The sequence below is a fragment of the Aotus nancymaae genome, unplaced genomic scaffold (genome assembly GCF_030222135.1).
Source record: "Aotus nancymaae isolate 86718 unplaced genomic scaffold, 86718_ANA_hifiasm-v0.15.2.pri h1tg000032l_0, whole genome shotgun sequence".
NCBI classification, from domain to species: domain Eukaryota; kingdom Metazoa; phylum Chordata; class Mammalia; order Primates; family Aotidae; genus Aotus; species Aotus nancymaae.
In genome coordinates, this window is record NW_026988445.1 from 12,709,704 (window position 1) to 12,721,894 (window position 12,191).

At 36.6% G+C, this 12,191-nt stretch overlaps 1 protein-coding gene across 12 annotated transcripts in view; it reads right to left on the bottom strand.

Moving 5' to 3' along the window:
* Positions 1-12,191, bottom strand: part of ENAH (ENAH actin regulator) — a 158,976-nt gene that overhangs the window by 10,983 nt on the left and 135,802 nt on the right. For 6 of the 12 annotated variants that reach the window (XM_064383555.1, XM_064383561.1, XM_012459782.3 and 3 more), the window contains 6 exons: positions 10,214-10,518; positions 8,162-8,307; positions 7,948-8,005; positions 7,105-7,153; positions 3,152-3,218; positions 235-297 (listed from right to left, as the gene is read on the bottom strand). In XM_064383555.1, the coding sequence (XP_064239625.1) occupies positions 235-297; positions 3,152-3,218; positions 7,105-7,153; positions 7,948-8,005; positions 8,162-8,307; positions 10,214-10,518 (688 nt within the window). The remainder of the gene's footprint in view (positions 1-234; positions 298-3,151; positions 3,219-7,104; positions 7,154-7,947; positions 8,006-8,161; positions 8,308-10,213; positions 10,519-12,191) is intronic. The other 6 variants (XM_064383558.1, XM_021677180.2, XM_012459784.3 and 3 more) reach the window with 1 other exon arrangement.

Consider the following 12,191-nt stretch of genomic DNA (forward strand, 5'->3'; position numbering starts at 1 on the left):
AATATATGTGGCCTTAGATTACCAGTCTAGTATTTCAACTATGTTTACCATTTGTATTTAACCTAATCCATCTGTAAAGTGATGGCAGAATTTTTAAAAGGTATTCAAAATAAAGTTTAAAAAAAAAACAAAAAACTCCTTTGTGGTGATTACCAATCCAGGTAGAAAAAGCTCAGCCCTATCCTGAACATGTTATTTAAAAGTCTCAAATCACACGTCACAGCAGGATGATACCTGTGTAATGAATCATAGGACCTGTTGTCAAAAACAATCTGATTTTTCCTTGGAGAATCCCGTCTATGAAGGGGAAAACCATTGAAAGGGATACACAATAGAACTTTAAAAAATAATTCTCATCATGTTACTGTTTTATAGGTTGTTAATAGCAAACAAAACAAGAATTGAAAGAGTCTATTAACCTTAAAATAACCGATTTTCCCCAATAGAAAAGATATTTTGAGACTACTAGTTACAGAAAATTTTAAAAATCACTATACAATGGCTACTTTTTATAGGTTGTAGGCACAGTAAGTATATAAAAGTATATAAAATTAACTCTTCTCAGGAGGCTTGCAAAGGACTACTTTTCCTCATTCTGAATACAAGATCTGTAAGGTCTTAAAAACCACAGATGAATTCACAAAACTTCCAAATGTTATAATCCAGTCATAGTTTAAAGCATTTTTAACCACAATATTCTTGCTTTTACTCTGACATCAACAATTAACAAATACAGCATATGCAGTATCTCACATATGAGACATTAATCCATCTTACCACTAACATATTTTGACAAAGATATTCCAAAGAGAAATGGGCACCTTCACTATAATGCAAGGATGAGGCACAGTTGAAATGGCTAATTTACTTGCTTTCTGAAGGAACAGGGGAGATAAATTAGGAAGGAAAGTAGTATTGTTCTTATTCTTTTAAACATATTTTTTAAGTATTCTATGGTTTAAAATAGGTTTTGGTGAAATTTTAAAACCTATATATCAGTAGTTGGATGAAATCTATCAAAAAATATATGAGTGGTCAGGAAATAATCAGGAGTTTCAGAATTTCTATATGGGAAAGGAAAACCACTTAACAGAATTGGAATATGATTACAGTGCACTACTGGATATTAAGACTCAAGATGCAACTAATCTATAAAAAATTGTTTTCAAAATGGTGACCTTTAGAGCACTTATTAAATTTCCTTTAGAAGTCTGGGAAAAAAAATCCCTACCTCCTGGAATTAGGAAAAATAAAAAAATCTTTCAAATAACGACTTTTCCTTTACTAAATGGACCAAATACATCAAAGAATGTATTCCACTTGGAGAACGTCTTCCATGTCCCTTCTAAGACATGACTTCTGCCATCAATGCAGGCTTGGCTTTAGCTCACTATGGAATGCAGATCAATGAAGCAGGGATAAAGAGAAAGGACAAATGACACATGACAGGTCTGCAGACTGGAGTGCAACAGCATGATTATTAGTTTACTGCAACCCTCATCTCCTAGGCACAAGTGATTCTCATGTCAGTCTCCCAAGCAGCTGGGATTATAGGTATGTGCCACCATGCTCAGCTAATTTTTGTATTTTTAATAGAGAGGGGGTTTCATCATGTTGGTCAAGCTGGTCTTCAATTCCTGACCTCAAGTGATCTACCGACCTAGGCCTCCCAAAGTGATGGGATTACAGGCGTGAGCCACTACGCCTGGCCAGCTCCTTTTTATGGCCTTGATAAATCAGCACTTCGTAATGTGCTACTGAAGACAGTCTGTTAACTAGCAGAGATGTGTTAGAAGGCCATCTCAGTTAGGAGTCTGAGAAACATAAATGTGCAATTTTTCTACTCTACTGAAAACACATGTTCGCCAAAAGCAATTCCCCTCTTTCTTCTAAAGTCAAATATGATCATATTTCAACCACTTAAAAACTAAAAGCTTTTATACATTCCAAAAGGCCTAGTTTCTTTGTGGAGCTTAAACAATTGTGTCATCTTATTTCCTATTAGCAGAAAGAACCACACAGAAAGCCAAATCCAAATTTAGACTTAGACTAACAGAGCAGGTCTGTGATAATATAAAGTCTATCCTTGTACTTATCTTCATTAGGTTTCTATAATTAGAGTCAAGTTGCTTTTTATATAAAGACAAAAATAAGGCAAATAGCTCAGAAAGAAAAGACAAAATACCTTTTCGTTTCTAAATACATACTTTTTTTTCTGGGAAAAATACAAGCCCTTTCTTTAAATTGTCTCTTAAACCAAGAAAAGGTTTCATCTATGTTCAAGAGCTGTGATATAAATTTAGTTATGAAAATAAAGTATGCCTAGCTAAAGGAAGAACAAATTTGCCTAAACTATGCCCACAAGCACTTGTAGAAACAAGTATTGAGTAGCCTCATTTCTGGATACTATCTTTTTTAACTTGATTACACTTACAAGTTTCAAATGAGATAGGGAAATAACATGTTTCTACTTTACAAATTCAAAGTTTTAGGTTTCATTTTGCTCTCTTTTCTCTCCAGCTGATTTTCAGGTTTTAAAAAGGTTCCAAAAATTACATTTAGGAAAAAAAAAAATCTGTATCAATTGGACTAATGGGGAAATGTGACTATCTACTATATTTGATAATATTATTGTTCAATGTTAAATTTCTTAAGAGTAATAATGGTATTCTGGTTACACAGCAGATGTCCTGGTTCTTCTAAAAAACACTGACATATTTAGGGTGAAGCAGTTCTTATTTGTGAACCACTTTCAAACTAAGCAGAGGGGAATGAAAGAGTGGATCTGTAGATAAGACAAGTGGGGCAAAACGTTCACAACAGTTAAACCTAGGAAATGCGTACACGCATATTCACTATACTATCCTTTTTTCTGTAGTTTTGAATTTTTCAGAATACAAATTGGGAAAGATAAAGCTATCTTAAAATCTCAGATAATATGGCTAATGTAGGGTAGAATTTATCAATCACTAGTAACATAGATGAGTAAGATATAATGAAGCTCAGTGGGCTGTCCAATAGAATCATGAGAGTTTTATGGGCTCCTCTGTATAATTTCTAACTTACCATTCAACTTTTTTCTACGATAAGAATGTATTAATTTCTTTTTTTATACAAATAAAATATAAAACTTAGAGAAAAAAATTGATACCTGGAGATAACAGGTGACTTGCTGCCATTCATTGTATTTGTTCTTTCCCAAGGTTTTCTTGTTGGTTCTTTAAAAATAAAGAACAAAAGTTATTAAATATATGCTTCCAGAGTTATTATAAAACAACAAAATACTAAATATCATTATACCTGTTGACATAGCAGTAATATAAATAAAAATTTAAATTCTAAACTTTAATTGAAATCTGTAAGGATTCTAATTTGCACAATCCCAGATCTTAAAATGAGAAGAAATTATTAAGCAAGTACGGTAAGTTTCCTAGGAAAAACTTACATTGTTAAGTCGAAAATATTATAATTCTATAAACTAGATGGTAAGTAGTTTCCCTAAGAAAGAAAGAATAGTAAGAATAAAGTAGGATAATTTTAAAATTAGGACTGTTCAATTAAAATGGGATAGTATTACTGACACTATTTTAAACTGTTTTTAGTACCAATGATAAAAACAGTAAGTGTAATTTATAATATGTTCATGTATTTCAACATTTAATCTAAATTCAAATAGTGCCTCTTGGGAAAAAAAAAGGAAAAATTCAAAATAAATTTCAGAATCCTGAAATTCTATTGCATTTCCTTGAGTCTTAAACAATCGATTCTTGGGACTTAGCAGATAATTCCAGTTAAATATAAACAAGTCTTCTCTAAGCTCTTATTACAAAAGACACTATGTAGTGAGTGACTCACTAGTTGACTGTCTATTGTGTTTGAATTGTTTTTCTAATCTGGGCTGACTCACTGATGCTGTCACTGACCTCACTAACTGGGTAAAATCAGAAGTGGAATCTTGTCATGGAGGAAAGAATTTGGGCCACATGAGAATGAAGTCTATTTATGAGTTGTGGTCTCACTGTATAGTTTTAACTTAAACTGCTCTGAGTTCCAATGCAGCTCCTCAAACTGGCTTTTGCACATTCTCACTTAGGTACTTTATGGTCTCTTCAAAGTACACTTACGCAAAAATAAACACACTCTTCCATGAAGCCCTGCTTTTGATTCTGGATTTCTGTTGCATGCAGGCATTAGGTGTGAAATCTCAAAGTCATTATTGATCTTGCTTTACTCCTTATCAACCAAATTCCTTCCTTTTTATATTCCTTCTTTTGTATTCTAACAGCTAACACAATCTCTCAATGACCGCCACAGTGGTGGCAAGTTCCACACTTGGCGGGGAAGATCAAATAATCGGATGGGATTTGGGACAGACGGAATCAGAAACATCCAACTGACACCAGCCCAAGCAGGTGAAAAGAGGGAAGTCCTGACTGAAACTGAGGGACACCTGGACAGGGAGGGGGAATGGTCATCAGGGCGCTGTCACTAAAGAGGAAGCAGGTGGAAGGATGAGGGAGTAATTCCAAAGTGGAGAAGATGTAGCAAGTGACACCTTTTAACAGCTGACTGAGGTCCTTTCTCAATCAGCAAACCAGAACCATCTTTTAGTCTTAAAAGCGCTCATCTGGTTGTGAGGAAGAGCTGTTCAAGTGGCTTTGTGGACACTGAGAAGCAAGGCCCTCTGCTCTCTAAGGAGCTCAGGTGTGTTTCAGGAGGGCAGGGGCTGGGTTCCCTTCAGACGATCTTTACTGGCACGTGTACAGAGCTTCTTAATCGGTCTGCCTATCTCAGTCCTCCCTAGTTTCAATGGGAAAACCACAAGTGCTATTTTAATGTGCCTCAAACAGTTTCAGTGAATTAAATGTCAACTCAATACGTGCAGGATAAAGTCTAAACACTTGATCATTTTATAAAAGGCTCTCAACATTTTTGTTTCTAACTTATATTTCCAACATTCCCCCCCAATACTCCTGAAAAAGAATTCCCCATTCTAATTTATTCACTTTTTCCTAATGTCTTCTTGCTGATCTCTAACTCCATACCTTTGCTCATGCTATACTTACAATCTGAAATATCACACCTTCCCTCGCTTTCAGTCAAACTAAATACTCTTCAAGCCATACTAAGATGTCACTTTTCTCTACAAAGATGACTCAGGTGACTACTATGTCATCTCCTCGTCTTTGACAAACTACTGAGTATTCAACACGTGGCTGTAAAAGGTAAATTTTACACCTGTGTGTCTCATCTTCCCAGTTGAACGATGAGTTTTTTGCGCTCAGGACTTTACCTTTCACTTTAGGTGTCTGACACAATGTCAATTCAAAAACAGAATGAAACAAGTGACAAAAGAGGCCTTGCCCTTTCAAATGAATACTTGATTTTATATATATAGCATACACAAAAATCCTGTGCTTTAGTTTTTCATATTTTATATAAGGGATTATATATTAGATAAGAAATTTTTAATTTGGAGTCCATGGATAACCTTTAAGAAATTCATGAATATTCTGAATTATGAAGAAATTCGTATAAAAATACAATTTTCGGCCGGGCGCGGTGGCTCAAGCCTGTAATCCCAGCACTTTGGGAGGCCGAGGCGGGTGGATCACGAGGTCAAGAGATCGAGACCATCCTGGTCAACATGGTGAAACCCCGTCTCTACTAATACAAAAAATTAGCTGGGCACGGTGGCGTGTGCCTGTAATCCCAGCTACTCAGGAGGCTGAGGCAGGAGAATTGCCTGAACCCAGGAGGCGGAGATTGCGGTGAGCCGAGATCGCGCCATTGCGCTCCAGCCTGGGTATCAAGAGCGAAACTCCGTCTCAAAAAAAAAAAAAAAAAAAATACAATTTTCCTCCCTGGAAAGAGGATCTATAGCTCTTTCTAAAGGTTCTGTGACCCTGAAGTACAGTTTGGATTTACAATATCTATGTGTTACTAATGACAGCATATGTAATTAATTCTGGCTTATACAAAGGAAGATAAAGCTAAAATAAGTGACTCACAAACCAGTGAATTTTTAATGAAAATAACATAAACTGAGTCCTATTCAGAAGGAAAACAAAGTCATGATGTTAATTACGATACAGCAATCAGACTACTGAAGAGTCACTGTTCAATAATGAGAATGAGGAATTGAGGGGGTGGGAAGATAGATTACAATCATAAAAACAAAAACAGAAGTACAGCTACTTGGCGGCTGGTGGGGGTAAGGTGGGAGGATCACTTTAGCCTAGGAGGTGGAGGTTGCAGTGAGCCATGATTGTGCCATGGCACTCCAGCCTGGGCAACAGAGTGAGATTCCATCTCAAAAATAAATAAATAAATATTAAAAAGGGAATTGTAGATACAGCTGGTTGTCTTTAAATCAAAACTGTAGGAATATGAGCATTTCTCAATAATGGTTTCCTATGGACCATTCTAGATATTAACTTATCAAGTTTATTTGTCGCATCATTCCAGAATAGATAAGGAGCTGAATAGAGAGTCCAGCCCTTAGTCTTTAATCAAATATGAAGAAATGACATATGACTATGTAATGAGTTTGTATTCTCATCTTGGATACAGTACTCATTAAGTACCTCTAGTGAAATACACTTTGTTAATATTCTAGGTAATTTACTGGATGCTCAAGAATACTCAATGCCAGAAACTTCAATGAATTCAGGAACACTTCCCAAAAAATTTAAGGATATTCTTTTAAGTTTACAAATCAGAAATTTTATTCCCTTAATTATCAATATCACCCCAATGAATGGCTAGAATGACACCCTTCTCAATTTGACAATGTTCGGAAAGAAACTGCAGTACTAGCTAAAATGCTCACTTAATTTTTACCTTTAGGAATCAATTATGAAAATTACTTCCCTGTAATCTAATGGTATATTAATATTTTCCTTGTTTTAGTAAGTAACCTCAAGAAAGTAACAGCAGCTTCCAGGAGTAAAAAAGTTAATGCTTTTGGGTGTAAACAAAAAACTCTGGCATTTTAGTGTCCAGTCACTTGGTTCAAATATGGACAAAGGGGGAATTTTTAACTGGGGAGTATTAACATTTAGAGAAAATTTATAAAGGTTAACATATTTATCTTGAACTTACCAGGTGTACTTGTTGAAGAGACTTTAGAAGTTACAGGCTCTGAATCTTCCTAAATATACAGATATATATTAATATCACATCTACTAGTAACTTGCTCTATATACATTTAGTGTGTTACACGTCCACTTCTAATATTCTTTCTGCCACTCCCTACTTTCTCTTTCATTGGTCTTCTGTCCCTTTCTTTTCATCTTAGACTTCTTTCTTCTCCTGCCTTCAACCACTTCCCCTTCGGCCCTCCCCAAAGCTCCTTTCCTTGTGTGTTCTCATTAAGAACTTGCACTAGGCCAAGGCTGCAAAGCCAGACACAAGAGACAGATTTGAGGAATGGCAACAAAGGTGGCCAAATGGAGCAGGGGAAACATATTTGCTGCACACCAATATACAGCACAGACAAAGCAGAGTTTGCCCAGCTCAATCAGGGAGGAGGGCATGAAGGTCACACTCTTAAGGGGCACAGCCAATAACCATTGAACTCCTAAGGGAAACATACTAATTTAGGCTAATTCTTTCATTTTAAATTAATGCAAGGGAACTGAGATTCTAAGAGATTTTTTAAAAAAAGTAGTGAAATGTTATTCACTCATTTAAGGAACAGAATTAAACTCTACAGGTTTGAACTTCAGTGCTTTTCCCACAACTCCACATATTCAACTCATTTTACTAAAACTGCCATTAAAAATCTATAAATAACAGTCAAAACAAGCCACTTCACATGCATAAAGATTAGCAAATATAAGTTCAAACTAATTAAGTCCAAATTAAATAAACACTGACACCATTTCCTGAATGAGCTATGCTTGAATTCCACATTTTAAGGTATGGTAGACTGTATTAACTTACACCTTTGTCCTCTTTTTGTTCTGTTTCTATTGTTGATCCCTTTTCAGCAATTCTTCTCCTACAAAGAAGGCAAATCCGATTTTTAAAAATATCATCTGATGCAGTATAAGAATGACTTCACTATGAGGGAAGAACTGCATCTAGTCAGTTGTTTTGGGAATAAAATTAAAATCCTCTCAATCCTGGGCATGTCCACTATAATGAAATTCCTTACCTCCTGGCCAGCAGGGCACTCATTTCTTCCATTAAACCACTACCCCCTAAAGGAAGGGGTCCATTTCCACGGCCGGTATCTGTTTTAGATGAGGCTGAGTTCACACCAATAGCATTCCCTCCACTTGGGAAAGAGGCATCCTCCATCTTAATGAGAATATACAGACATAATCAACTCCTATGTTAGACAACCAAATTTTTATTAATATATTACATTTAAAACAGAAGGAAACATCAGCATTAATTTTAAAAACCTAAATATTATTTTTCAAGCCTTAAGAACCAATAGATTCTTTATATATCATTGACTTTATATATCAACGAGAGTTTATCAAAACTAGTATCACCGAGAATTCGATTAAACAATATCATGTATCTCTTCCTGTGTTGCCCTAAAAAGGGCAGAACTTTACTTTGATAATATGCCTGTTAAAACAATTCCTGCATAACTTGAATCTAATCTTGAAGAAAAATCAGATACACCAAACTGAAGGATAACAGGCAAAATAACTGTCCTACAGTCTTCAAAAATGCTAGTTATTATGGAAGATTGAGAAATTGTCATAAAGTATATCCAAGAGACATTATAACTAAATGCAATAAATGATCTTGCACTGGAAAATATTTGTCACTAAAGACATCATTGGACTATAGATGAAATTTGAATATTGATACATTTGTAGATTACAGTATTTTACCAATGTTAACTTTCCTGATTTTGATAATTATACTACCAGTTATGCAGGTAAATGTCCTTGTTCTTATAAAATTCACACTGAGGTACTTAGAAAATAGAAGCCTGGGCTGGGCGTGGTGGCTCATGCCTTTAATCCCAGCACTTTGCGAGGCTGAGGCGAGTGGATCACAAGGTCAGGAGTTTGAGACCAGCCTGGCCAATATGGTGAAACCCCGTCTCTACTAAAAAAATACAAAAAATTAGCTGGGTGTGGTGGTGTGTGCCTGTAGTCCCAGCTGCTTGGGAGGCTGAGGCAGGAGAATTGCTTGAATCCAGGAGGTGGAGGTTGCAGTGAGCCGAGATTGCGCCACTGCACTCCAGCCTGGGTGACAGAGCAAGACTCCGTCTCCAGAAAAAGAAAGAAAGAAAATAGAAGCCTGATGCCTGTGAGTTACTCTAAAATTATTCAGACAAAATTGCATGTGTAGACAGGACGCAGTGGCTCACACCTGTAATCCCAGCACTTTGGGAGGCTGAGGCAGGAGGATCACCTGAGGTCAGGATTTCAAGACCAGCCTGGTCAACACTGCGGAAACCCTGTCTCTACTAAAACTACAAAAATTAGCCGGGCATGGTAGTAGGCGCCTGTAATCCTAGCTATTAAGGAGGCTGAGGCAGAATCACTGGAACCCAGGAGGTAGAGGTTTCAGTGAGCTGAGATAGTGCCACTGCACTCCAGCCTAGGCAACAAGAGTGAAACTGCATCTCAAAAATAAACAAACAAACAAACAAATAAAGTGCATGTGTAATGAAGGAAGCATAGCCAAAGAAGGAATAATAAATCAAATACTGGTAAAATGTTAATGGGTAAATCTAGGTGATGAAATTTTAGAAATTATTTATACTATTCTTGCAACTTTACTATGAATTTAAATTATTTCAGTTTTTAATTTATTTTTTGAGACAATGTCTCATTCTGTTATCTAGACTGGAGTGCAATGGCAGGATCTCAGCTCACTGCAACCTCTACCTCACGGGTTCAAGTAATTCTCCTGCCTCAGTCTCCAGAGCAGCTGGGATTATAGGCATGCACCACCATAACTGGCTAATTTTTGTATTTTTAGTGAGATAAGAGTTTCATCATGTTGGCTAGCCTGGTCTTGAACTCCTGACCTCAGGTGATCTGCTCACCTCAGCCTCCCAAAATTCAGGGATTATACAGGTGTGAGACACCGCACCTGGGTAAATTATTTCCATTTTTTAAATCAATGAAGTTCCTAACAGTTCATAAAATTAAAATACAATAAAGTCAATATTTTAGATATTTAGAAAGAATAAGACATTAAAAAAAGAAAACAACTTCAGAAATGTATTTACCCGTGACACTTTCCTAAGTTTTGCTCCGGCAATTGCAGCTGCAAGTCCAGTTAATGGGCGATTGTCTTCTGACATGGATCCCGAAAAGAATCCAGATGCAGGGAGGGGAGGGGCAGGAGGCGGTGGAGGAGGAGGGGGTACTTGATTAGGGAGAGGAGGGGGAGGAGGGGGTGGTGGAGGCCCAGTGGATGGGAGTGGAGGAGGTGGAGGGGGCCCTGGGGGAGGAGGGAGTGCTACTGAAGCCTGTGCAGGCCCTGGTGGGAGTGGTGGAGGAGGTGGAGGTGCAAGTGGTCCCAAGACAAGGCCTGAGAGAGAAAAATGCAAAGTCAGACCATCAAAAATATAGCTGGGTGAAATTATTTTATGTGGGAAGGTACAGAGAGTCCCACGCTAAATTAAACTGACACATGTATTTACTTAATGAGTTCAATTTATCATAGTTGTAAAAGTCTAGATCAGTTTTTGAAAGATACTGATATGTAAGGAAGGTCCAAGTGTACATAACTACTTTAATATTAGAGCTTTAGTAATAGAATGATGCAACAGATATCTAATTAAGATTTTTTTTTTTCATAGGGTTGTGGTATATAAACAAAATAAACACTTATAAAATTTGGGAGAGAGGTAAGCATCCCTGAAAAAACAAACTAGTACATATGATGGCAGTTAGTACTACTTGAAATAACACCCAAAATAATCCCCATTAAACTTGTGTTGAGACAGTAATTCAGTAATAGTGAACACATATATTTAGTTGTTTACAGTTAAAGTGGCTGGATTAAAAACATGAAGGAGGAGTAAATCCCAGGCTGCAGTATTTTTTAAAAAACTTCACATTTAAATTTAATGCATAGGCAAAGTTGAGAAGCACTGAAGCAAAGGAGTTTACTAGTACAAAGTAAAATCTCAAAATAATACTCAGAAATAATTGAATACCATAGAATTTGAAGTACAGAGTTGTTTTATCCCATAGGATGGGGAGCAAGAAGAGAAATGTTCAATTCTTATAAAATCACAAAGTAAACAAGAATTTATTTAATAACAGAATACTAAAATAGTAGGTGCTCCTTTCGTTAAGGTTTAAAAAGGGTGTTTTCAGAATGAATAAAATGCTATTTTGCATACTGGGTGGTAAATGCTAACTTTTTCAGCTTGAGCCGTTACACAAGCAGAAAACATCAATTGTCCAAAGAAGCATCTAGAAATAGGCTGTCCCTTCTGTAGGGGTTGTTAGAGTTCTGAGGGTACAGCAGGTCACTTTGTCTGCTGGCTGTGCCCATTTTTTGTCAAGGTGAAACCAAATTGGACATTTTAGAATTCTGACTCGCCTTTTAAGCAAATATGATTAAGTCAACAACAACAACAAAAATACATATACAGCAATAACAAGCCTTGTGATGTTTCTTCAAGTACAAATTTGCTTTCAGCTTTCTTTTTGCAATCCTCCTTAAATCATATTTTTAAAAACTAGGGTTGCCAAGCATCTTATTTACTTACAGAACCAGGTCCTTTTCTACTTACAAATAATCTACTTAGAGATTACATCCTCCCTTCCCTGTTACCGTAACGACAGGTAGGGGTGGGGAGAATAGCTGCAGAAGATGCTATTCTCTCCCCACTACCCCTTCAGGCCACTTCTTATTGTAATTTTGGACCTTGGAACCCAGTAGGACATATATGAAGCCTGCTATCCTCTCTACTCCTCCTGCAAAGTCATAATGCTCCAAGAATTAGGGTGACACCTATCCTGAAAAAGTCCAACATGAGGAATCTAATATAGGAAAGGCAAGAATAAACTAGGGCCCAAGATCAGAACTGCTCCAAAGGAAACTCTGGGATAATGTATCTAATGACTACAGTTGGGCACTAAATATATCTAAGTCTCCCAGAAAATAAAAGAAGACAATTTAGATCATGTATGTATTGTGTGGTAGATTAATGCATCAAGCGAAGTTTTCCCAGTGAAAGAAATGTATTG